This window comes from Hyaena hyaena, unplaced genomic scaffold, assembly GCF_003009895.1.
Source record: "Hyaena hyaena isolate Hyena2069 unplaced genomic scaffold, ASM300989v1 scaffold_4, whole genome shotgun sequence".
NCBI classification, from domain to species: Eukaryota; Metazoa; Chordata; class Mammalia; order Carnivora; family Hyaenidae; genus Hyaena; species Hyaena hyaena.
In genome coordinates this window covers 3,167,091-3,194,096 of record NW_024080636.1, presented here as the reverse complement: position 1 = coordinate 3,194,096, position 27,006 = coordinate 3,167,091, and the positions used below count along the sequence as shown (strand labels likewise).

Below are 27,006 nucleotides of genomic sequence, written 5' to 3'. Positions count from 1 at the left end.
GCTGGGGCAGGACCGGGGACCAGGACCAGCCTCCGTGTGGCTCCAGTAACACACGATGCCCGATGCCCGCGGCGCTGGGGACCCAGAGGGACCGCGTTGGTGGGCTAGTGGGGGACGGGTGTAAGGGATAGAGGAGCGGAGAGGCTGGAGACCGCGAGGAGGGAGAACTTTTTCTAGAAAGGGAAACACAAAGGTGAGGCAGCAGCGGGGGCGGCGGGCTTCGGGGGCCTGGAAGGGGCTCCCATGTTTGGGCTTTAAGACAGACTGATGGACGGATGGGGAGGGTCAGCCCCGGGAGAGACGCAGGGTCGTCAGTGTGCGCTTGAAGCGGGAGCTTGTGGGCAAGGGGGGGGGGGGGGGGGGGGGGGGGGGGGGGGGGGGGGGGGGGGGGGGGGGGGGGGGGGGGGGGGGGGGGGGGGGGCAGTCACTGGCTGAGGGCCAGGCTGGGCCCAGAGGACCCGCGACGACACACCGAGTGGGCGGTGGGTCCCCGGGAGAGTGGGAGGGGCCAGGGCGCAGCGGCGGCGGCAGCATCGGGGACCCGCGGAAGTTGTGAAGGTTCAAGCACGTAACTGAGATTCGGTAAAACGCCGGGCAGGGCCGGCACCGCCTTTAGCTCGGGTCACAGGAGGGAGGTGGGGTGGGGAGGTTAATGCATATATTCTAGGCCCGGTTCCGGTCCTGGCGCTGCCCCTTCTCAGCTGCATGACCTTCAAGTGACAACCGTCTGAGCCTCAGCTTTCTCATCTGTGCAATGGGGCAATCGGATTACAAACCCCTAGGGTAGGCGGCCGGGAGGTCCGCACCTGCGGTCCAGCCACGGCGCCGGGAGCGGCGGGGACGCGAGGGCCGGGGAGCCGGGACCCAGCAGGGGCGGCGGGCGGGGCGGCGCTGACCACGCCCGGGCCGGAGGGGCGGTGCTCCGGCCGCCGGACTCGGGGCTCTGCCTCCCGCCGCCGCCCCGCGGGGCCAGCTCGTCCGCCGCCGCCGCTGCGGGAGCCGGAGGTACCGGGGACCGCGCGCAGGGGCTCCGGGGTGCGGCCCCGGGCGCGGGGGCGCAGGGGGGCCTCGGGGTGGGCCGCGGAGGGGCGGGGAGGGCTCGGCCGCCGCCCGGGCCACCTGTTCGGGAGGGAGAGCAGCGTGCGCACCGACCGGGCGCGGCGGGGTCCCCAGCCAACTGCGCCCCGAAGTTGAGCGCGGCGGCCGGCCCGGGAGCGGGGCCCGCGAGCGGAGGGCGCGCGGCGCCCGGGGGCCCTCGGAGCAGCCCCCTCCCGGGCCCGGCTCCTGCGCCCGCCGAGGGGGCCGAGGGGGCGGGAAGCCAGGGGCCGAGTCCCCCTGCGCGGCGACCTGGGGCTGGGGCGCGGCATCGCCGCGGGAGGCCTCGCCCCTGGCCCCGGAGGGGGTGCGGCTGGGAGAGGGGCGGGAGCGGCGGGCTGGAGGGGATACTGCCGGGAGTGGGGGGACGGGAGGGCGGCGGCGGCGATGGTGGTGCTGAGGCTTCGGAAGCGCCCAGGTGGGGGAAGGGCCCTGCGGGTGGCGCTTCGCCCCCTCCCTCTTCTGATGGGAAACCCTGAGTGGTACTTGCGCTGTGCCGGGGAGAGGCTCTGGCAGGGAGATCCAGGCTCCGAGCCCACTGCCCTTGTCTGCTCGGGGAGCCCCCTTGCCTCGGTTTCCTCATCTGACACCCTGGAATAGAAGTTCCCACCTCCTTGACAGACTCAGCTGAGCCCCCGGCACTGAGAGGGTTAAAAGCCATCTCCCCTCACCCACCCCTTCTCAGGAGGACACCGTTTCTGGGATCCTGAATGATTGCCTGCTCCACGCCGGCCACTTGGGGGGGTCACCCAAAGCGGACCCACATTGGCCAGGGCTGCACCCTCCATACCTAGGCCGCTGGCGTGTTCCTACACCCTAGGGGGTGTCCCCCAGTCAGGCCCAAATACAAAAGGGAAGAAAAGGAGGAGCCAGGTGGAATCTTCTCCGGGTTCATCTTCCTCCCAAACTTGTTCCCAGTGTGTCACGTGCACGTCCCTGCTTGTCTGCCCAGCTCCACAACAGAAATTCTTAAAAATGCGTCTCTTTTCCTTGTACCCATGGAAGCCCTTTTAGCTGCCTAAAGGTCTAGGTTAAAGGGTCCAAATTGGGACGAGGGCAGAGTAAGACGCAGTGGCTGCCAGGGACGTTTGAAAAAAGACAGGAAGATGGGCAGATGAGAAAGGGAAGCTTGAAATGTGGAAACAGCTCTTCCCTTCTCTCTCTCTCTCTCCCTCTCTCCCCCCCCCCCCCACCCACTGGCTGCTGCCCCTCCTGGCTCTCCCTCCTGGCAGGGGGGCAGGGGGGAGGGGTGGGAGCTCACAGCTCCTGCTAAGTGCCCCTCATTGTTCCACTCCTCTTCCAAATTGGAAACTTCTGGAAAGAAGGAACCTTGCCCAGCCCGGCACGTAGTAGGTGCTCACTAAATGCTGCTTGAATGAATGAACTGTAAGAAATAGGGAGAAGATTCCATATTTGCATCACCTAGAGCTACCTACTCTTCACATTCGCCATTTTGCCAAACTTTTAAAAAATACTGTTGAACGTATTTGAATATATCTTGTCTGTATGAAAATTTCAAATTCCTCACCTCTTTCAAACATTTTTTTAAAAAATATTTTTCAACACTTGCATATGTTACATCATATTAGTTAATGGATCGCATTTGAAATTTAGGTGCTTTTCAGTGTTTGGCTCTTTGGGATGATGTTACGTTGAACTTTTGCATTTATACATTGCCGGCTTTTTCCTGGAAAGAGAATTACCTGATAGTCACCTCATCTGATGTATAGGAAGGGCTCTACCTAGGGCCCAGTTGGCTCTGCACAGGGCCTGGACCATTCATACTTTCTCAGGCTGTGAGTTTGCATTTCTTGTTATTTCCTAGAGGTGAAATTACTCCGAGTCAAAGAGTGTGAATGTCCAGAATCTTTGTGTGCTCCCCCCAACCCCAGTTTTTAAAAAAGAAAAATTTTTAATGTCTGTTTATTTCTGAGGGACATGAGAGAGAGAGAAAGTGCAAGCAGGGGAGGGAGAGAGAGACACAGAATCCAAAACAGGCCCCAGGCTCCAAGCTGTCAGCACAGAGCCCGATGCAGGGCTCGAACTCAGGAATGGAGAGATCGTGACTGAGCCAAAGTCTGACGCTCAGCCAGCTGAGCCATCCAGGCACCCCCCACCCCCCAGTTTTATTGAAATATAAATGACACACAGCACTGTGTACGTTGAAGGTGTAGGGCAGGATCTGGCATTCATCAGTTGTGAAATGGTTACCACAGTATGTGTTTCTTATTCATTTGTTTGAGCTCATCAGTGAGGTGTTTGTCCCTTATTTAGTCTCTTAGGGGCAGAGACCTCCTCCCAGGTTATCATTTGGCTTTTATTTTTGCTGTGGCTGGTGTGTGTTCTTGAAGGGCACATTTCTTACTTTTATTTTACTTTATCTGTTTGTGTGCTTTTCGATAAAGGAGACTTGGCTGCACTTATGAGCTGATGGGAAGGAGCCAGAAGTCGGAGTGGCTGAGTCCCGGAGGAGAGGCAGGTCCATACATGGAGGTCTCAGAGGATGCGGGAGGTAGGGGTGTCGAGGGACCTTCTGAGCTGGTGAGGGGAAGGGCTGGACCGACACCTTATGAACTGGCTTTGGTCTTCATGTAGAGCCAGGTGGAAAAGCTCAGGGGAGAGAAAAGATTCTGGTCCTGAGGCCCCCAGCTCCCCAGGCTATTTGCCAGCCTCATCCACCGGAGTCCTCCCTGCTTCTCTGGGAGGAAGCAGGTGTTCTCACCTCACTCCAGTTACAGACTGGGGGGAGGGAAGGTGCCTTGTTCAGGTTCAGTCAGCTGAGGAGTGGCAGGGATGGGTTCAAAGTGGACTCTCCCAGCCTTAACTGCATGCCCTTGAGAATCGCTCTGCCCTTCGCGCCTCCATTCCTGGTAGATATCAGGAAGCTGTACCATCTTGCTCCGGGAGTGAGTGTCCTTTCCTCTCTCGTCTGCCTCTGTGTTCCCTCTGGGCAGATCCCAGGGGAAGCTGCGCTGGCCACGGGACTAGAAGAGCCCCTCCCCTTCTGGTTAGTGCCCGCACACTCTCCCCTGTGCCCACGCTCTCACCCACCGGAGGCCGACTCCAGCAGGACACGTAGCGCGTTCTGGAAATCACACCAGTGAGAAGTCTGAATGGGCCAGTGGGGGCGCTGGGCACCCGAGGCACACGAGAGGGAAGCAGAAGTGACCTGCTTCACATTCGCCCAACAGACTTGATTCGAAAGAACAGAATCCGTTGTCCCAGGTGTAGACACAGAGCCCAGAAAGGCCCCCACCCCGACTCTCCAGTTGTCTGTGGTCTTCATTTGCACCTTCCACTGGGTCTCCAAGGTAACCTCCTGATGCTGGCGGACAGGCGTCCATGGACCGAGCCCTTACTAGGTGCCAGGCACTTTGTTACCTGATCTTTTCTAACCCCCTCAGTCATCCTGTGCTGTTCTTCCCATTTTACAGATGAAGAAACTAAGACTCAGGGTTAAGCGCCTTTCCTTTATTACAGGGAATTTGAGCCTCCAGCGCCAAAGCTCTCCCAGGTGAGCGTGGCTGGGCCACAGGCAGACCCCTTTCACCTGGCGAAGGGGGTTTGAACCCCAGCGATGCCTCAGTTCCCTCAACTCTTAAAACTGTAGTGGATGGTAAAAGCACGAGCCACACAGGTCTATCCGGGGGATTAAATGAGTTACCATATGAAAGTCACTGTGACTTGTGGCTGCGCACAGAGTCCTCAGGAAATGGACACTATTGTTATTACTAACCACATAGCTCACGCCCGTCACAAGAGAGCGGGTCAGAAATGTCAACACAAGGGCGCTCACCCCTCCCTGTGCCGAGGGGCCGGCAAGGTGGGCAAAGCCACGACACCGGAGAGAATGTGGACCTTGTAAAATGTTTCTGGAGACCCGTCAGCGATCTGCATCTGCACCTGTAAATTACATTTCCTTTGACCCCAGAGGCTCGTTTCTAGGAATTCATCCTCCAGAAGTAATTAAGGATGTGCTCAAAGATGGGAGCGCTCAGATATTCTCCACGGTGCTGTCCGCAAAAGCAGAAAGATGGAAACCACGTTCCCAGCAGCCGGGACAGGAAGTCGGTGGAATGAACGATGAAGCCATCATGGGGGTGCAGCCGCATACGTCCTGACCCCGGGAAGTTAGGCTTCCGAGCTGCGTTTATGGGCGTGAGAGGGCAGCATGTGGGCTTTCGAGTGTCTCTCTTCCGGAACCGTTTGCATGCCCTTGCACACACCCAGCTCGATGAGTCTTAGGAGATGTGTCCCGTTGCATATCCGGGTTGAAAATACAGGTATTTTCTCAGTGAGAAACACACCAAAGTGTAGATCTCCTTCTGTGTGTCCGCGGCTCTGTGCAAACACTGCTCTCTGCCTGCGAGGGCCCTGTGGACGGCGGGTCCACGGAAAGAGCGCCCCAGAACGCTGACGTGGGCCCTCGGGGTGCCAAGGTCACTGGAAGGCTGACTATGTCCCGTGCCTTCGCCTCAGGTCTTTGCGGAGGTTGCGCTACTGTCTTCAGGAGAGAGCAGAGCAGGAGGTACCTGGCTGGGTGATGACTGTCCACGTCCCCTTCCCCCCCCCACCCCGGGACACGTAGAGACAGCACCCAGGGGCGTGAAGACACAGCTCAGGTTTAACGTCGCCCATCACCCTTGCAGCCGGCATTTGGGTGGACTCTTAGCAAACAGTGGCTCTTCTTACCTATTGTGGTTCGGAGCTTGCTGGGCAGGGGTGGGGGTGGAGGGACCTTCTGGGAAGCCGGAAGCACATTTTACAGAAACTTGGCATTCCCGGAGCCTGGCGGGTGTGAGCAACAGAGTTGATTTTCCTTTCAGGTTTTTCCCGTCATTGTCCAGGGCTCCTGGAGCATCAGGATGGCTTTCCTTGATCCCTCCGCCATCACACATCCATGGTACACCTGCTATGTGCCAGGCCCGCCCCTCCCTAAGTTACTCACTGTCATCTACAGACTTGGGAAAGCGGGCGGCATCTGGCTCAGCGCCCGCCTGCCCCTGCTCCCCGGATACTCTGAGGCCGAATTCACCCTGGCCATTCCCAGCAGGACTCCCCCGGGGCCCTGAGGGTCTGCCCGCCATCGAGGCTGCGGGCGAGCCCAGGGTTTGGGGTGAGGGCTGCTCACATGAGTGCCCACTGTGCGCCAGCGTGCGCAGCACTGAGACCCCAGCCCACGGCCCACGGTGGGAGTGGTGCCAAAATCCAGGCAGCTTCCTGGAGGCGGCCTGCTCTGCTGGTCTAGGTCCGGAGAGACTCACTGGAGGAAGGGCTGTCTGAGAATTTGGGGCAAACGTAGCTGGGTGCAAATCCTCCCTCCCACGCTTACCAGCCCCCCGGCACTGGGAAGGTCACCTTTCCTCTCTGTCTCTTCATTTTCTCATATGTAAAATGGGGCCGTAGTGGTAGACACGAAGACGCAGGAAAGAGTGAATGGGAGGGGGGCGGGGGGGCCGCCTGGGGGGCTCAGTCGGTTGAGCGTCCAGCTTTGGCTCAGGTCACGATCTCGCAGTTGAGTTCGAGCCCCACGTCGGGCTCTGTGCTGACAGCTCAGAGCCTGGACCTGCTTCCGATTCTGTGTCTCCCTCTCTCTCTGACTCTGCCCCGTGCATGCTCTGTCTCTCTCTGTCTAAAAAATCAATATTAAACATTAAAAAAAAATTTAGAAAACAAGTGATCGGCGCTTGGCAGGATGCCTGACGCGTGGCACGTTCCTGGCAAACGGCAGCTCTTCCCACGTATTACGGTTGAGAGGTTGCCGGACAGGGGAGGGCGGAGGGACGTTTTGGGGAAAGGAAAGAGCATATTGCAGAAGACAGGAATTCCCAGAGCCTGATGGGTTGAGCAATGTGGCAGAGGTCAGCTGGGCTGGGCTGGAAGTTGTGGGTCTGGAGACGGGGCAGGGGCTGCGGAGGGGAAGTGCCCGCAAGGCACGGGCGTGGGGTGGGGAGTGGGGGTCCAAGGTGGAGGACAGAGTCCTGAGCTGGGCTGTGGTCACAGGGCCGACAAGGGCAGGAGAGATGTGTCAGAAAGGCGTCCTAAAATCGGCAATCCCCCTGCGTCCCAGCCGTATGCCTCCCTCGCCTCTGGATTATCCCCAAGAGCCTCGTAATTGCTTTCTTGGTGCCACATGTCTCCCTTGGTTTCATCTCAAAAAGCATCCAGATCCTAAAGATCTCTTTAAGGTGTAAGGCGCTTGGTAGCCCCTTCCTCCTCAAAATCTCCCAATGGCAGCGATCCCAGTCACAGAGACCGATCCTTCCGGTGGCCTTCAAGACCCCCATGACCCCCTCTCCTCATGATCTCTCTGACTTCCTGTCCTTCCTCGCACCTTGCTTACTCTGCTATTCCATCAATACCTCAAGCACACGTGCCCCAGGGCCTTTGCACTCACTTGATTTCCCTCCCTGGACACTCTCCCCTCCCAGATAGCCCTAAGGCTTGCCCCCTCACTTCCTCCAGGTCTCAGCACAAATGTGGGCTTTTCAGAGAGCCCAGACCCCGCTGGTCTGTGTAAAGTAGCACCCCTGCCCCGGTCCTCAGTCCAGTCTTCCTGCTGAATTTTTCAACAGAGCACACGTTATCACTCGATGTATTTCTTTCTCTGTTAATTTTCTCCCACTAGAATTTCAGCTCCATGAAGCCAAAGATCATCTGCTTTGTTCACTGCTGTCTGTATTTCCAGACCCTGGAGTGGGGGCGGGCACATAGTGGGTGTTCAAGCATTTGTTGAATGCAGGATCAGGGTACTGTGTGTGATGCCAAGGGCTGGAAGGGTTTCTTTCCCCGAAGACCTTTCGTATCAACTTGGGCAGGAGCTCTCTTATCTGTGAACTATCCACCCTGTGGCCTTATTATCCGCCCTTGCTCTTGGCCTGACACCAAGGGGCAGGTGGCCCTGGAACGCTGTGTCTAGAGAGGTCAGTGGTGGCTCTGGGCAGGACCGGTGCTGGAGAAACCAGATTTGGAAGGTCTTTCTAGAAGGATCCATAGAGATTGTCTTTTGCAAGCTCTTTTTCTCACAGATGAAGGAATTGAGGCTCAGAAATAGTAGGGGAGGTCATGCTTCCAGAACACAGAGCAAGTGCGGAGAAGATGGAAGCCAGGTCCCTTGCACAGGTAACGTGCTATCAGCACAGACTGTTAAGGATACCCAGTATGGGCAATGCTGTGATGTGCGCACTGCCTGGGGCAGGGCTTGACTGTTCTTCGCTGCCAATTATTTTTCATCTTTAATACAGTAAAAAAGGAAAAAGTGAAGCAATGTGGAAACTTGCTTCCAAGGAGAGTGAACTCTAGACTCTTAATTCAGGACAGCGTTTCTTTCTTTCTTTTTTTTTTCTTTGTAAGTTTACTTATTTACTCTGAGAGACAGTATGTACGAGTAAGAGAGGAGCAGAGAGGGAGGGAGAGAGAATCCCAAGCACACCCTGCGCTGGCAGCACAGAGCCTGATGTGGGGCTCGATCCCACAAACTGTGACGTCGTGACCTGAGCCGACATTGAGAGCCAGATGCTTAACTGACTGAGTGACCCAGGCGTGCCCAGGCCAGAATTTCTAAATGCCTTTTCCGTGGGCATTTCCTTTGCAGGCATGATTTTATTTTTCATGGATTGGAAGATTTGATCTTGTTAAGATAACACTTCTCCCCCAATTGGCGTACGCATTCAGTGCAATCCCGATCCGAATGCCAGCAGCTTTTGGTAGAAATTGATCAGCTGGTTCTAAAATGGACACAGAAGGGCCCCTGGGTGGCTCAGTCGGTTGAGCGTCCGACTTTGGCTCAGGTCATGATCTCGCGGTTCGTGGGCTCAAGCCCTGCGTCGGGCTCTGTACTGACAGCTCAGAGCATGGAGCCTGCTTCGGATTCTGTGTCTCCCTCTCTCTCTCTGACCCTTCCCTGCACACACTGCCTCTCTCTCTCTCTCTCTCAGAAATAAATAAAACATTAAAAACTTTTTTTAATGGACACAGAAATACCAAGGACCTATAGTAGCCAAAACAATTTCAAAAGAGGACAAAGTGTACGAGGAATACGTGATGTCAAGACTTAACGATAAAGCTGCGGTTATGAAGTCCGTGTGGTCCTCGCCTAAGGGTAGACCTGTCGTTCAATTACAGAATACGAAGTCCAGAATCAGACTCGCACTTAAACAGTGGATTGACTTTTGCCAAGAGTGCCAACGTAATTCAGTGTGGGAGCAGACATTTCCAGACGACTAACCGTCCCTACGGAAAACTATGAACTTCGATCTTCCCTGACACCACACACAAAAATTAACAGAATGTATCGTAGACCTCAGTGCTAAAGGCACCAGTTTGGCTCAAAGCCAGGCATGATTTTATCTGCTGAAGAGTTTTCTGCTACTTGTACCTCTGTGATCTCTGGGCATAACAAGTGACCAGTGCAGAGAGCTCATGCACCCCCTGCCCCCGGGCACTGAAGGGGGGGGTCTTTGTAAGTGCGTGTGTGGACATGCCCAGACAGCAAAGGCAAAGGAATCCAGATTCGTGCTGATTTATGCTGCCTTTGAACTGAGCAGAAAGCCCAGGGAGGGTGACTTCACGCTGCTCCGGAGAAGCCAAGCCCAGGCAGCTCAATCTTCAGTCCAGCCTCCAGTGCAGAGCGGAGGTGACCCTGGCAGGGAGGGGTGGCCTCGGGAGGAGAGGAGAGGCCTAAGACTTGGGGGCAGATCTACCTACGTTCACAACCTGTCTCCCAGGCTTCCAAGCCCTGCAGCTTTGGGGAAGGTCACCTTTCCTCTCTTGGGACCCGTGAACACTCAGGTACTTTAATGTTGTGCACTGCACAACTTATTTTTTTTTTTATTTTTTAAATGTTTTTATTTATTTCTGAGAGAGAAAGAGAGAGAGCGTGAGCAGGGGAGGGGCAGAGAGAGAGGGAGACACAGAATCTGAAACAGGCTTCAGGCTCTGAGCTGTCAGCACAGAGCCCAACGCGGGGCTCGAACCCACGAACCGTGAGATCATGACCTGAGCCGAAGTCGGTCACTCAACCGACTGAGCCACTCAGGCGCTCCTCAGGTACTATAAATGAAAAGTCAAAGGCATGCGACCTTAATTTGTAGCCACAGACGGTGAGGCAGGGTGTGTCCAGTAACACTTTCCACCAGCTGTAATCTGCATCCACACATGGCTTACGCTTTGCAAAAGCCATTTCCCTGGATTAGTTTCCATATCTTATCTTGGCTTTGTGGGCAGGTTAGGGATCATTTACTCATTCGTTCAGAACATACCTGTATATTGAGCCCCCCTACTCTGTGCTGGGGTCCGCGCTGGCCACGAGGGATGCAACGATGAGTCAGAGGCCTTGATCCCTGCGCTGTGGGAGGCTGACATTGTTTCACGTGGTATCGATGTGTAATCAGTGCCTTCAAGAAAGACCTTGGGTTGTTTTTCCTCGTTTGCAATCGAAAACAAATCTGTGACCTGAACAAACTGCACTTATCTGCAGATAAATTCACAGACCGGGATTGCGGGGTGAAAGGGTTCTGATAGATTCGGTTGCCCTCCACCACCGGACTGGTACCGTTCCACACGCCTCCCTGGTTCCTCGCAGCCTGGCCAGAGGAACGTGGTGTGGACGTTTTGGATGTTTGCCAATCTGACAGGTGAGAGATGCTATCTGAGTGTTTCGATTTGCATTTCTCTTACTTACAGAAAGATCCTCGCTCTTGCTGACAGATCAGGGGTCATGTTTTGCATGTTCATGAACTGCCCTTGCTCAGCCTCTTTTCTTCTGTGTTGATGGTCGTTTTTCTCCTTGATTTCTGGGAGCTCTTTAGAGGTTAGGAAAATTGGACCTTTGGGATCCGAGGGGCACAAAATTATCCCACATTGTTACTTCTACTTTGACTTTCCTGATGGTATTTTGGGGGAGGACCCGGATCAGTTGGCATTTTCAAGGAGTCAAGTTTATTCATCTTTTCTTTTATGGCTTCCGGATGGATTTCCTACAGAATTAAGAAAACTTTCCCAACTCTGAAGTTATAAAGGAATTCACCCATGTTTTGTTCTCCATGTTTATGGCGTTTATTATTTTACGTTTGGAGTTTATCCTGAGGCATGTTGTGAGATGTGAAACGGGCTTCCACCTGCCCAGCACCTTAGAAGACCCATTTTGCTTTACTGATGGAAGCTACTGCCTTTACTGGATGTGGGGACACTTCATTATTGCTGTGATAGATTTTGTTTCATTGCCCTGTTTGTTCGTATGCTAAGACTGCATTGTTTTTGTTTTCTGGTGTGCGTGTGTGTGTGTGTGTGTGTGTGTGTTCAAGACTGCATTGTTTTAGGGATGCCTGGATGGCTCAGTCTGTTGAGCATCTGACCCTTAGTTTCGGCTCAGGTCATGATCTCATGTTCGTGAGTTCGAGCCCCGCAAAGGGCTCTGTGCTGACGGTGTGGTGTCTGCTTGGGATTCTCTCTCTCTCTCTCTCTCTCTCTCAAAATAAATAAGTAAACTTAAAAAATGTTTTTAAAAGACTGCATTGTTTTAATTACTGAAACTTTATAGGAGCATGTGGGTGGCTCAGTCACATCTGACTCTTGATTCGGCTCAGGTCATGATCTCATGGTTCATGAAATCAGCACAGAGCCTGCTTAGGACTCTCTCTTCCTCTCTCTCTGCCCCTCCCCAGTTCGCACATGCACACTTGCACTCGCTCTCTCGCTCTCTCTCTCTCTCTGTCTCAAAATAACATGGGGGAAAAAAGAAACTTTATAGTATGTTTTAATAATCTAAAGAACTTCCAGTCCTTCCTCATTTTTCCCTCCTTCTCAGAGTTTTCCTCTAGGTCTTTGCTTGTTTATTTTGGTATATGAACTTCAGACTCAATTGTAAATTCCAGAATCACATATGCATCTTTGTTTTTCTTTCCGTTGCTTGAGGAGACGTATCCAGAGAAAGGTTTCAACAGCTGAGGTCAAAGAAATTACTGCCTGTGCTCTCTTCTAGGAAGTTTACGGTCTTCCCTCTCGGTCTTTCCTACATTTCAAGTTTATTTGTGTGTTTGAAGAAAGCGATCCAGGGGCGCCTGGGTGGCTTAGTCAGTTAAGTGTCTGACTTTCGCTTAGGTCATGATCTCGCGGTTCGTGGGTTCGAGCCCCGCGTCGGGCTCTGTGCTGACTGCCAGCTCAGAGCCTGGAGCCTGTTTCAGTCTGTGACTCCCTCTCTCTCTGACCCTCCCCTGCTCACGCTGTCTCTCTCTCTCTCCTAGAAATAAATAAAACATTAAAAAAAAATTAAAAAAAAAAAAGAAAGTGGTTCAGTTTCATTCTTTTGCATGTGGCTGTCCAGTTTTCTCAACATCGTTTATTGAAGAGACCGTCTCTTCCCCATTCTTTCTTCCTTTGTCGAAGATTCATTGGACATAGAAGCACGAGTTTATTTCTGGGCTCACTGTTCTGTTGCATTGATGTGTGCGTCTGTTTTCTGTGCCGGAGCGCGATACTGTTTTGATGACGACAGCTTTGTAGTATATCTTGAAATCTGGGATTGGGATCCTGCCACCTTCGTTCTTCTTTCTCACGATCGCTTTGGCCACTCAGGGTCTTTGGTGGTTCCATATGAATCTTAGCATTATTTGTTCTAGTTCTGTGAAAAATGCTGTTGGTATTTTGATAAGAATTGCATTAAATATATAAAGTGCCGTGGGTAGTACAGACATTTAACAATATTGGTTCTTTTGATCCACAAGCATACAATACTTTTCCATTTGTTTGTGTCATCTTTCTTTTTTTTCATCAGTACTTTATAGTTCTCAGAGTACCAGTCTTTCACCTCCTTGGTCAAGTTTATTGCTAGGTATTTTATTACTTCTTTAAAAAAATTTTTTTTATGTTTATTTTATTTTTGTGCGAGAGAGAGAGACACAGCATGAGCAGGGGAGGAGAAGAGGGAGAGACAGACGCACCAAATGTGAAACAGGCTCCAGGCTCTGAGCTGTCAGCACAGAGCCCAATGCGGGGCTTGAACTCATGAACCGTGAGATCATGCCCTGAGCTGAAGTCAGACGCTTACCCGACTGAGCCACCCAGGCGCCCCCCTTTGGTACAATTGTAAATGGGATTGATTTCTTAACTTCACCACTTGCCGCTACTCCATTATTTGTACATAGAAATGCAACAGAGATTTCTGTATATTAATTTCTGTGTGTCTTATCGCTTTACTGAATTCATTTATCAGTTCTCATAGTTATTTGTGGGTTTTTTTTTTTTTTGAAATCTTTAGGTTTTCTCTATATAGTATCGTGTCATCTGCAAATACTGAGAGTGTTTCTTCCTCCTTACCAATTTGGGTGCCTTTTATATTTTTTTCTTGTCTGGTTGCTGTGGCCGGAACTTCCAGTCCCATGTTGAATAAAAGTGGTGAGAGTGGACATTCTTGTTACTGATCTGAGGAGAAAAGCTGTCAGGTTTCCACCGCTGACTATGATGTTAGCTGTGGGTTTTTCATAGATGGCCTTTATTATGTTGAAATATGTTCCCTCCAAACCTACTTTATTGAAGGTTTTTTTTTTTTTTTATCATGAATGGATGTTGTACTTTGTCAAGTGCTTTTTCTGCATTTGTTGAAATGATCCTATAGGTTTCATGGTTTCCTTTGTTAATACGATGTATCGTATTGATTGATTTTTTAATATTGAACCACCCTTGCATCCTGGGAACAAATTCCACTTGATTGTGCTGAATGCTTTCCCCCCTACCCCTCCCAAAGATTTTTTTAAATATATTGTTGGATTCAGTTCGGTAATATTTTGTGGAGAATTTTTGCATCTATGTTCATCAGAAATATTGCCTATAGTTTTCTTTTTTCATAGCATCTTTATCTGATTTTGGTATGAGGGTAAGGCTGGCCTCATAAAATGAATTTGGAAACTTTCCTTCCTCTTCTGTTTTTTGGAATAGTTTAAGAAGAATAGGTATTAGAGGCGCCTGGGTGGCTTAGTCGGTTAAGCGTCCAACTTTCGCTTAGGTCATGATCTCGCGGTTTGTGGGTTCGGGCCCCGCGTCGGGCTCTGTGCTGACTGCCAGCTCAGAGCCTGGAGCCTGTTTCAGAGTCTGTGACTCCCTCTCTCTCTGACCCTCCTCTGCTCACTCTGTCTCTCTCTCCTAGAAATAAATAAAAAACATTAAAAAAAAAAAAGAAGAATAGGTATTAACTCTTTCTTAGACGTTTGGTAGACTTCACCTGTGAAGCCATCCTGTCCTAGACTTGTGTTTGTTGGGGGTTTTCTTGGTTGCTGATTCCATTTCATTGCTGGTAATCGAGTCTTTTCAGATTTTCTCTTCCTGATTCAGTTTTGGAAGGTGATACGTTTTTAGGAATTCATCCACTTCTTCCAGGTTGTCCAATGTTGGCATATCATTTTCCATAGTACTCTCGCATAATCCTCTGTATTTAGTGGTGTTGGTTGTTATTTCTTCTCTTTCATTTCTGATTTTATTTGAGTCCTCTCTCTTTTTTTCTTGATGAATCTAGTTAAAGGTTTGTTCATTTTGTTTTCAGATTTTATGAACGCTTCATCAGCTCTAGAAAAGAGAGTATGCTATTATTAAGATAGAGAGTTTGATATCATGTAGAACCTTGCTGATTATTTTATTTACATCTTCTGAATTCTTATTTGTATTTGATCTTTTTATTACTTGGGTTAAGAGTGGCAAGTTAAAATCTCTTATTTGCGGGGCACCTGGGTGGCTCAGTCAGTTAAGCACCCAACTTCAGCTCAGGTCATGATCTCACAGTTTGTGAGTTCAAGTCCCATGTCAGGCTCTGTGCTGACAGCTCAGAGCCTGGAGCCTGCTTCGGATTCTGGGTCTCCCTCTCTCTGCCCCTCCCCTGCTTGCTCTCTCACTCTCTCTCTCTCTCTCCCCCTCCCTCAAAAATAATAAACATTTAAAAAAATTTCAATCTCCTATTAGTGTGTTTCAGTCTATTTATCATAGCATTCTATAATTTCTAATTCCTGAAAACTGCTGCAGTGTTATTTGGTATGTTGTGAATTAGACCTTTTAGCATTATAAATGATCCTTCTTTGGCTCACTTAGTAATGGCTGGCTTGAATTCTCAGTCTGATATTAAGATTATGGCCCCAGCTTTCTTTTTGTTTATATTTGTTTTTATACTTTTGCTCTTTCTTTTACTTTAAACCATTTTATTTTTTTAATGTTTTATTTTATATTTGAGGGAGACAGCATGAGCAGAAGAGGGGCAGAGAGAGAGGGAGACCCAGAATCCAAAGCAGGCTCCAGGCTCTGAGCTGTCAGCACAGAGCCTGACGCGGGGCTCGAACTCACAAACCACAAGATCATGACCTGAGCCGAAGTCAGACGCTCAACTGACTGAGCCACCCAGGCGCCCCTACTTGAAACCATTTTAAAGTGTCTATCTCTTAAATACAGGATGGAGTTGGGTTTTGCTTGGGATCTAAATAAAAACTATTTTTCCTGCTAAAGATAAGTGAGGTAAACTTATTTATATATACTGATGTGACAGGTGGTTTCTTTTCTTTCTGTGTATTATGTGTATATCTTTGTCATGTGGGAGGTCTATATTCTTTATTCTTTCACTGTGTTTAAAAAAAAAAATCCTTCTAGGGACGCCTGGGTGGCTTAGTCGGTTAAGCGTCCGACTTTCGCTTAGGTCATGATCTCGCGGTTTGTGGGTTCGGGCCCCGCGTCGGGCTCTGTGCTGACTGCCAGCTCAGAGCCTGGAGCCTGTTTCAGTCTGTGACTCCCTCTCTCTTGACCCTCCCCTGCTCACGCTGTCTCTCTCTCTCTCTCCTAGAAATAAATAAAACATTAAAAAAAATCCTTCTATATTCAGGAAAGCTTGTATTTTTGTTCCAGTGGCTACATTTATATTGACACCTTTATATAACACTCTTAGTTTCTTTTTTTGTTAAATAGTATCTATTGTTTCTCTTCTATGAACAACAATAAACTTAACTCGTTTCCTCTTTCTTGTTCCCCTTTCTCTTGTTACTGTGCCATTTCAGCTGATACTGTACTGAGTGATTAAGGCATATCTTCTCTCAGTTCTAAAGCCTCTGGAGGGGCGCCTGGGTGGGTCAGTCAGCTAAGCGTCCAACTCTTGATCCCAGCTCAGGTCATGATCCCAAGTTTCATGGGTTCGAGCCCTGTGTCCGGCTCTGTACTGATCGCACGGAGCCTGCTTGGGATTCTGTCTCTCCCTCTCTCTCTGCCCCTCCCCTGCTCGCGCGCTCTCTCTCAAAATTAGGTAGATAAACTTAAAAATAATAATAAATAAATAAAGCCTCTGGAAACTCTTGGTCCGGTGGTGGTCATGACAGGGTCATTGCCTAGTCAGGCAAGGACATAAAAACCCAAACTTGGACGAAAATTCTGGAGACAGCAGGGAAGTGCTCTTAAGAAATGCTGCATGGCCCCCTTGATGACACAAGAGATGGGACTGTGGGGGAGGGGGGAACATGGGCACCGGTGTCTCTGACTTGCGGTCATTCACAAGAATCAGGTTTTAACTGCAATGAAGTTTCAGGGGCACCTTACCCAAGTTATGTCACTTATTTTCCTTCTTATGTATGCACGGGGCGTGATGGGTGATTTTAAAACCTGACTGAACCATTTTTTCAAGATAAAATTCTACATGATTAAAAAGGCAAAGTGACATTGTTTCATTGGCAACAGTTTAATGTTTTTAGCCGTACGTAACATAATGATGCATCTTATTAGATGCGATAAAATAGGGTAATGTCATCGTTATTTTCACCTTTGTACTTTAAATGGCTTAAAGTTTTACGGTTTGATTTTTTAGCTCTCACCCCCTAAACATGAGGCAACCCCAGGGCCTCTTCCACTTTCGACCCTCTCTCCCCCTTGCCTACCAGGGTTTTGGTAGTTGTATCGTTTCTACGTTGTCACGCTGGATAACACTTCCATTTAATCTGTCCTCTCTATCTCTACCCTTTCCTAGGGGAGAAGGGGTTCTGCAGTTAAATATGTCCAGTCTTCTTCTTTCTTTTTTAATTTTTTTTAATGTTTATTTCTTTTTGAAAGAGAAAGAGAAACAGAGAGAGACAGAGCATGAGTGGGGGAGGGGCAGAGAGAGAGGGAGACACAGAATCCGAAGCAGCTCCAGGCCCCGAGCTGTCAGCACAGAGCCCGATGCGGGGCTCGAACCCACGAACCTTCAGATCATGACCTGAGCCAAAGGCGGATGCTTAAGCGATGGAGCCCCCCAGGTGCCTCCAGGCCTCTCACTTCTGTTCTTCCAATCACCATTTGGTAGGCTGAAGTTTGTTCCTGGGTTTTCCACAGAGGAAAAATATCGCCCAAGTCCTTATGCTTCAAAACTATGGGTATGTAATCTTTCTATTTAAAGAACAGCGTGGCTCTGTGTTCATCGTTGGCTCCAACATTCTTTCCTGGCTGATGCCATAGGCGCCGCTCCACTCTATTCCGTCATTCAGTATCGCTGCAGAGCAGCCTGATGCCAGCCCGGGGCTCTTCTCTTCTAGATGGCTTGATCTCTGTGTGCAGCTACCCACAGATTGATCTCTGTATCTTTATTATTTTTTCTTTTAGTGTTTTAATGTTTATTTATTTTTGGCAGGGGATGGAGGGGGGACAGACAGAGCATGAGCAGGGAAGGGGCAGAGACAGAAGGAGACACAGAATCCACAGCGGGCTCTAGGCTCTGAGCTGTCAGCACAGAGCCCAACGCGGGGCTTGAACTCATGAACTGTGAGATCATGACCTGAGCTGGAGTCGGACATTTAGCCGACTGAGCCACCCAGGTACCCCGTTCTCTGTACCTTTAAAGTCCAGAGATTTTACTGCTATATGTCTCCGGATTCACCATTTGGGGTCACTGCTGTCTAATGCACGGTGTGCCTTTTCCATTCATGGGATCAAGTCTCCCCCTATTTCGGGTAAGTTTTCCTGAATTATAGTTGCAAATATTTTTTCTGTTTCTCCCGCAGGAGCCCTGGTCACACATTTGCTGGCTTTCCTCTACCGTCCGTTCCATCTTGTTTCTTCAGTTCTTCCATCTCCTTGACAATTTCTGTTGGATTTGGTTGACTTTTTCTCATTTTACTCTTCGTATCTCTTAGATACTTTGTATGGAGTCCACGTTCCCGTGTATCTCTTGCCGTTTGGTTTTCATTTCCGAAATGTTTTTGTATTGCCTTCTAATTCTTTCCTGACTCTGTAGTCCTCGCACGTCATCCTAATGTCTTGCTGTCACTTTGCCTAATCATTTCTTCTCCAATTCTTGTACTTTCTGCTCTTTGGTCTGTCTTCATGGCTGGAATTACTACTTAAAGTTGTTGTTGTTGTTGTTTTAAATTCATGCTGTAATTTTGTACTGGAATTTTTATTTGTTTGTGGTGATTTTTTAAAAATGTTTCTTTATTTTCAAGGGAGAGCAAGCAGGGGAGAGGCAGAGAGAGAGAGAGGGAGACACAGAATCCAAAGCAGGCTCCAGGCTCTGAGCTGTCAGTACAGAGCCTAACGGAGGGCTCGAACTCACAAACTGTGAGATCATGACCTGAGCAGAAGTTCGACACTTAACCGATGGAGCCATCTGGGCGCCCCTACTATACTGAATTTTGTTTTTTATTTTATTTTAAAAATTTTAATGTTTTATTTGTTTCTGAGAGAGAGAGAGAGAGAGAGAGAGAGAGAGAGAGAGAGCATGAGTGAGGGAGAGTCAGAGAGAGAGGGAGACACAGAATCCGAAACAGGCTCCAGGCTCTGAGCTGTCAGCACAGAGCCCGACACAGGGCTCGAACCCATGAACCGCGAGATCATGACCTGAGCCGAAGTCAGATGCCCAACCGACTGAGTCACCCAGGCGGCCCTATAGTGTATTTTTAAACTATAGTGAATAGTTTCTCTACATAAGAGAACATTAGTGTTCCTTTCCCCTTTCATTCTTGTAGAATCCTTATATGGACACCGTGTTTATTCCTTTAGCCGTTGTTTTTTATATTTAAATTGGTTGAATTTTCCTGGATCAGCATTTAACAGGAGGTTTTGGTAGAAATTGGGAGAGAGGCCAGACTAGTTCTCTAAGTTTCTCTGTTCAAAGTCTCCCTCCTCTGTTTTGATGGAAATGGATTGTTCCTGTAAAATGCAACCCTTCTCTGGATCCACCACTCTTTCGCCTCACAGAACCCAACCGGGTTCAAGGGGACACCTGCCTCCAACCTTGAACTCTCCTGCTTCATTCAGGCTACAGCTTCTCTCTTCTAACTTATTTGTCCTCCTTTTAGAAGTGGCGATTTCTACGATCTTCCACTCCTGGGCCCCCCTACGCCCCGTTCCTCCCCACCCCACTGCTGTATCTGCCCAACTCAGTTCCAGCTTTGTGAGTTGGAGTTCATGGGTTTTTCATGCCCTGGTTTTGCTAACACTATAGCTTGTGGTTTATTTTCTCTTTTCCCTGTTGCTCTGTATGACATCAGCAAAGGGGGAAAGAATCTGCCTTATTCCTATTGGAAAAAGAAGTCTCTACCTCCCTAATTTTTATGTCTAATATTCCCCAAAGAGCAAGCCATTACTCACTTGATTTCTGGCTTTAGAACATCTTATAGGCTCTGAAGGAGGAACATTTTATAACCTCCACTCTGAAAACAGCCATTTTTACAAGGATCACTTTCTAATAACTGTAACTCCTACTTCTTCAGTAGAAATACTTATTTATTGGGGCGCCTGGGCTGCTCAGTTGGTTAAGCATCTGGCTTCGGCTCAGGTCATGATCTCATGGTTCGTGGGTTCAAGCCCCATGTCAGGCCCTATGCTGACAGCTTAGAGCCTAGAGCCTGTTTCAGATTCTGTGTCTCCCTCTCTCTGCCCCTCCCCTGCTCGTGCTCTATCTCTCTCAAAACTAAACATTAAAAAAAATTTTTTAAGAGAAATATTTATGCCCTGAAAGATGGGGGCAGGGAGGCGGAGGTGCAGGGACAGGATAGGGGACCCTTCAAGCAGGGTTTCTGAGCTGTAGGTATTGATTTTTCCCACCAAAGAGGGTCTGAGTTCCTGATCCTGTCCCTTCTCCAGAAGTGTCCCTGCTTTCAGTTTGGCAGGCTCTTCCCTCACCCCCCTCCCTCCCTCCCTCTCCCTTCCTCTGTGTCCATGTGTGTGTATATATATTGGTCGGCATGACTAAGAAGTGCAGGATGTACCAGCTTCAAAAGCAGGATCCGATGTAAAGATGACCTCATCATTCAACTCTCACTCTCCATCGCTTGGCTCCGCTTGCCTCTGGGCCAGCTTCATCCTGACACCGACTCTCCCTCCAGCTCCTCCCTCCCATCTCAGAGACCCCATTGGAAGGCTCCTGGGTTAGGTTACATGCCCTGCCCCCCAGCTACTCACTGTGGCCGGGAGACCATGACAGTCCTTAGATCTGAATCGTGTGCCAGCCCCCAAGAGCTCGAGAGCTGGGGGGGGGGGGGGGCTGTCTGTGGGTGAGAGGTGGTCCCTCAAAGGAAATCAGGGTACCGTTATCAGAAGAGGGGTGATGGGTGCTGGGCAGGCAAAGCCAGCAGACGGCTGCCTCATCTCCACTGGGACTCCCCGGGGCAGGTGACATCTAACGCCTTTGCCCTGTCATGCAGGGAGGCCCTCCTAGGCACACTCTCGGGCTGCCATTTCAATGACATGCCAGGCAGTGTGTGACCTGAGAGTGGCTCTGAGACTCCAGGACAGAGAGACATGGAAAGGGGGCAGCGAGATGAATAGTGGCCTCGAAGAAGGTACGTCACGTCCTAACCCTGCAACGTGTGAATGTGACCTCCTTTGGAAGAAGGGTTTTTGCAGGTGTTACTAAGTTAAAGATCTTGAGATGAGGAGGTGATCCTGGATTAGCGAGGTGGGCCATACATACAATGACAGGTGTCCTTACAAGAGACAGAGCAGAAGACACACATATAGGAGAAGACGTGTGAGGACAGAAGCAGAGGTAGGAGGAAGTGGCCGAAGCCCAGGAATGCCTGGAGCCGCCAGGAACTGGAATGTGCAAGGAACGGTTCTCCCCCAGAGCCCGCGAGGGGGCGTGGTCCCCCTGACACCATGGACTTGGACTTCCACTCTGCAGAACTGTGAGAAAATACGTGTCTGCGCTAGGGCCCAAAGTTGTGGTCGTCGGTTTCAGCAGTCACTGACACGAGATGCTGATCAGGGTCTGGTTCCTCGTATGTCTCCTTGGTTTTGTGGTTTGAGGCTCCTGCTGGGCTGTCAGCCTCCTGAAGCATCTCGAGGAAGGCGAGGGGAGGGGATGTTTCTTGCAGAGGGATAGGAAGAGCTCGCTAAGGGTTCCGGTTCCAACCTCTGATGCCGTGAGACCCTAGCCGAATCCCTTTCCCTCTCTGGGCCTCTGTGTCCCACTTGGGATATCAGAATCTCCAGGGGCCTCGCTCCGGAGCCCCGGGGGCAGTGAGCACCCATCCCGACAGGTCCAGTGAGGACTGTGTCTGACCATCACTGTGACCCTGTTCTGCCTGGGTCATGGTCAGCCACCCCTGGGCTGAGCTAGGCTGGACATGGGAGCCGAGGGAAGGTCAGAGGGGAGATGTCCCTATTGTAGGCCACGAAAGAATGACAATCTTCAGGTAGCAGAACCATTCCTAGGCACTTGGGTCTGGTCCCTGATGCCGATGCTCTTGATGTGGGGCCCCGGAAACTAAGGCCAAGGGCCAATGCAGAGGGTGGTCAGGCCTTTGGCCCTCTGGCCCACCAGCTGTGTGCTTCTCATCCCCACATCCTGCCTGAGATGGATCATGGCGGGGTGGGGGGGTCCCTAATGATGGAGAACCATGGAAAGGCCCAGGGCAGGGAAGTGGCCACAGTTAACAAGCTAACTGGAAGCCTGTCCCTGGTGCAGGGCTGGAGGCGGGAGGAGGCAGCAGCTGTGTGTCAGGCTTTCCTGACAGGGTCAGGACTTGAGCCAGAGCTGCGAGGCCTAGCTGGGGGGTGGGGGGGTTGGGGGGGAGCATGCCTCGGGCCTGAGGTCACACGGGTATTTGGCTGTGGCCAACCTGGCCCATGCATGGTTTCTATTCCTGGGTCTTGGGCTCCAGGACCAAATACGGCTCTGCTCGGCGTTGGTACTGCCCTCTGTGGTAGGCGCGGGCTCCGCTGGCAAATCCTGCCTCCCCAGCAGGCCCAGACCCCCCCCGCCAAGCCCATGGAAGATCCACGTCACCCCAGCACCTCTGGGCCCCTGGGCAGCCAGGACCTTGCTCGATCCAACTGTCTGTCCACTCCTCGGTGTGGTTCACACTGGGTTAAAAATACTCAGGACCAAAATAGCCTCTCCCCACAGGGGAAAACCGGGCAGGGGGCGGGAGGGGGGGCAAGGTTCTTGATTTGTATGGGCCCTGCCACTCCTGACCAAGCAGGGGGGCGGGGGGGGGGTGTCCCAGGCTGCTCATCTGACCGCAGACCAGTTTCCTCACACACACGCTCACTGCTTCATCGGGTCACGTGCTGATTTGCTGACTCACTGACTTGCCCACTCATTCATTCATGCATTCATTCATTCACTTGCTGACCATTCATGGATCTGCTCCTTTGTTCACTCACTTGCACCTCCATTTATTCACCCACCCGCTGAGTCGCGGTGGTGTGATATTTAGGAACTTGATATTTAGGAACTACGTACCAAGGGCCATTTATTCTAGATGCTGAACAAGCAGCAAAAAATACCTGTCTTTGTGTTGTGCCTCAAGTAAATAACCCAAGGGGCGCCTGGGTGGATCAGTTGGTTAAGCGTCCGACTTCAGCTCAGGTCATGATCTCACGGTTTGTGGGTTCGAGCCCCACGTCAGGCTCTGTGCTGACAGCTCAGAGCCTGGAGCCTATCTTCAGATTCTGTGTCTCCCTTTCTCTCTGACCCTCCCCTGCTCATGCCGTCTCTCCCTCTCTCTCTCAGAAATAAGTAAAAACATTTTTTTAAAAAATAAATAAATAAATAACCCAAACAGTGAGTACAAAATATTCAGGATGCTCGATCACAGGGGACCATGAAAACGACAAGGGAGTTGGACATAAGGGCTGGAGAGGTGTGAATTTTGAGGACGAGAGGGAGGTGAGGGAAGGAGCCAGGTGAACACCTACGGGAAGAGCATTCCAAGCCGAGGGAACAGCAAGGGCTCAGGCCCTGAGATGGCGGCACGTGGGTGGGGGTGGGGTTGAAAAAGAGTGAGGAGGCCAGGTGTGGCTGGGGCATGGCAGGTGGGGTGAGAGGTCAGGGATGGGGGTACCTGGTTGAGGGGGCCTGCTCTGTCACCGAGGTTCTGTACAGAGGAATGACGTGGTCTGGCTTGTGTTTTTGAAGCGTCCCTCTAGCTACCAGGGGAGAGAGTCAGTGAGTGAGCAGATTGATGAAAGGGTGAATCAATTTTTATGTCCCTACTATGTGCCAAGGACTGAGCTGGGCTCCGGGGAGGGAAGGTGTGGGCCCCCGGTGCTACGGAGGCCCGTCCGGCTGCGGCCCCTCCATCAGGGTCACCTCTCCGGAAGCCACTTTCCCTGGCCCTGCCAGACCCTTTGCCCCTTTCAACTGTCACTCGCGCATTGTTCTCGCTTCCAGATGATCTCCCCACTCCCGAGAGCTTCTCCAGGGCACAGCCACACCCCAGCTCCTCCTTTCCCTCTGGGGCGAAGACAGTCCACACATCAATGAACATCCCCCTGCGCGGCTGGGGGCCGACTCTGCCGCCCTCCTCACTCCGTGTCTCTCTGTGTCTTACAGATGGATTTGTGGACGCGCAGAGCTTGTGGAAGGGCCGAGTTCCTGTTGGCAGAGAAGGGTCGCAACTGAGCCAGGCCGTGTCTCCGGGGGGGCTGCCAGGCTGCCCGGGTCCCCGCCTCGCCGCCATGGGCCGCCCAGGCTGGTCAGTTACCAGCCAGTGACGTCATCGCGGTTCCTGGCCCCCCACCAGGAGGGCTGGCCAGTTGCTCAGTCTCACTCTCAGGCCGAGAGATCGTCTGTCCTGGGGAAGGGTGGACTCCGGCTCCCCTTAGCCTGCAGCCTCCACCCCTCTGTGTCCAAGTTTCCTGGCCTCTAAAGGAGAAGGGATACATCTACCCCTGGGGTTACGGAGAGCCAAAGTGGGTGTGCTTGGGGCACCAGGAATTTAGAAGGCACTGACTAAATGGTGGCCAGCATCCTGTGAATAGTGAGAACAGCCCAGGTGAATGTGCAGTCTCCAAAGTGCCAAGCACACTCCCACATCCCCTTGGCCGGTTTTCTCCCAGGCAGGAATGGACAGGAGAGGACAACCCCCCTATGCCCTTATCCCTCCAGACCTGCATCTATAAGCACAGCCCAGGGAAGGGGCTGGGGAAGCCAGGTGCCCAGGAGCCCCACAGTGTCTGAGGCAAGGGCTTTAGGACCCAGCACGCATCCCCATGTGCCTGGAGCCCACCTGTCCTGCAAACTTGCAAGCCAGCCCCTTAGCAGCCAGCGCCCAGGCCCCTGAGCCCCGGGCTTTTCTGCTGAAAGTCCCCAAGGCTGCTTGGCCATCTGCCTCCTTGGAGCAGTTCCAGCCGGTCTGTGCAACTGAATGGGGCTGAGGGGTAAAGCGTGAGGCTTTGAATCACAGGCTGCCGGCAACCCGAGGGGGACCGGCCTCACCAGGCAGAGGCCTGTGTGTCACACCTCTGACAACCCCTGCCTGAGCCCGTGGTGGCCACGTGTCGTAGGTAGCACTGGCTCAGTCCTTGGGAAGCTCACAGGCGTGTCACAGAGAGCAAAAGGGGCTCTGCCCAGACCTCGGCCCATGGCCCACGGTGCCAGCCTCCCAGGTGAGGAAGGAGATGGCGCTCTGAGACCAGCGGGCCCCCCACGGGCCCCCTAGCTGGGCTTTGGAAGCTCCGGCTGGTGGTGGAGGGAGGTAGTTTTCCGAGCTAGGGACGTGGCAGCGTGCCCTGATGCGATGCGCATCTCTTGCAGACCGGCCACTTCCTGCTGGAGTCTCCTGGTGTCATCTGGGGAGAACATGTCCAGGGCCCCTGACCGCCTGCTGCGGCTGCTCCGGGGAGCCCCAAGGCAGCGGGTCTGCACCCTGTTTATCATCAGCTTCAAGTTCACGTTTTTCGTCTCCGTCATGATCTACTGGCACATTGCAGGAGAGCCTGGCGGCCAAAGGGAATTCTCTAACCTGCCTGCCGACGTCCCCTGCCCCCACTTGGTGGCCCCTACGCTGATCCCCAGCGCCCCGCCTCTGGGCAACATCTTCTTCCTGGAGACCTCGGACCGGACCAACCCCAACTTCCTATTCATGTGCTCAGTGGAGTCGGCGGCCAGGGCGCACCCCGAGTCCCGGGTGGCGGTCCTGATGAAGGGGCTGCCTGGCGGGAACGCCTCCCTGCCCCGGCACCTGGGGCTCTCGCTCCTGGGCTGCTTCCCCAACGTCCACATGCTCCCGCTGGACCTGGAGGAGCTGTTCCGGAACACGCCGCTGGAGGCCTGGTACGTGGCCCGGCGGCGCCGCTGGGAGCCCTACCTGCTGCCCGTGCTCTCCGACGCCTCCAGGATCGCGCTCATGTGGAAGTTCGGGGGCATCTACCTGGACACGGACTTCATCGTCCTCAGGAACCTGCGGAATCTGACCAACACGCTGGGCGCTCAGTCCCGCTACGTCCTCAATGGGGCCTTCCTGGCCTTTGAGCGTCACCACGAGTTCATGGCGCTGTGCATGCGTGACTTCGTGGCCCACTACAACGGCTGGATCTGGGGCCACCAGGGCCCGCAGCTGCTCACGCGGGTCTTCAAGAAGTGGTGCTCCATCCGCAGCCTGGGCGACAGCCGCGCCTGCCGCGGGGTCACCACGCTGCCCCCTGAGGCCTTCTACCCCATCCCCTGGCAGAACTGGAAGAAGTACTTCGAGGACATCAGCCCCCAGGAGCTGCGCCGGCTGCTCAGTGGCACCTACGCTGTGCACGTGTGGAACAAGAAGAGCCAGGGCACGCGCTTCGAGGCCACGTCCAGGGCGCTGCTGGCCCAGCTCCACGCCCGCTACTGCCCCACGACACACGAGGCCATGAAGATGTACTTGTGAGCGCCCTGTCGGGCCGCCCCCACCCCCTGCACCCCAAAGGGTATCCTGATGGAGAAGGGTCATCTTTCCCGGGGAGGCTAGACAGGAATGCCTGGGAGACAGGGGCTCATGTTGCTGCAGCCCCAGATTCGGATTCAGGGCGGGCTGGGGGGAGGGCGGAGAGCTGTTGGCTGGAGAGGTGTTCTTGGAGGACACGCCACAGGCCCCCGGATACACTCCCTTTAGTGCGAGGCTGGTGGGACACCCCCAGGCCAGGGTGCTAGCTCAGGCTGAAGGCAGCCAGCGCAGGGCGGGGAGGGGCCCAGCCAGAATCAGCTGGAGCGGGCTGGGTGAGCACCCCCCCACCCCCGGGTCTTCTAGACAACACACCAGAGCCGTTGTGAACACCAGAGCATCTTCCGGGGCACCACAGGGAAGCCAGGCTGGCGGGGCCAAGATAAACCCAAGCAAAGGGGACAGGAAGGCGAGGAGCGCCCCTGAGGAGCCGGGGGCGGGGGGGGGCGGGCAGCCTGTAGGAGAGCAGGGGGCGCGAACCCTCGTGAACCCAGGTAGGTGCCTTGCTCTTTTCTGCTTTTGGTTTCTTTTTCAGAGGCTCTGAGACCAGCAGAGCTGGCCCAGGAGGCCTTTGGGGGAGGCCTGCGTGCCCACCCCACTCTTTCTTCCTTCCGGAGATGTTGCAAGGGTGACATGTGCCAGTGGCCACTCCAGGGCATGGGGGCGTGGAGTTCTTTGGGCTCAGGAAAAGCATTTTAAGGAAAACACCCCCCAACCCTGCCCACGATCAACACATGATAATAATAAATATAATAAAAGTGATGCCCTGACACCCAGC

At 52.5% G+C, this 27,006-nt stretch overlaps 1 protein-coding gene across 1 annotated transcript; it reads left to right on the top strand.

The window, feature by feature from the left end:
- Positions 1-986: 986 nt before the first annotated feature.
- A4GALT (alpha 1,4-galactosyltransferase (P blood group)) lies at positions 987-26,256 on the top strand. The gene is made up of 4 exons (XM_039237270.1): positions 987-1,005; positions 10,574-10,730; positions 23,864-24,005; positions 25,067-26,256. Exon 4 carries the CDS (start codon positions 25,113-25,115, stop codon positions 26,172-26,174), a length of 1,062 nt encoding a protein of 353 aa, XP_039093201.1. The 5' UTR covers positions 987-1,005; positions 10,574-10,730; positions 23,864-24,005; positions 25,067-25,112; the 3' UTR covers positions 26,175-26,256.
- Positions 26,257-27,006: the final 750 nt, after the last annotated feature.

What these genes read in the sequence shown, in the direction of transcription:
- A4GALT (XM_039237270.1), top strand. Translation starts at nt 25,113, where the DNA reads ATGTCCAGGGCCCCTGACCGCCTGCTGCGGCTGCTCCGGGGAGCCCCA.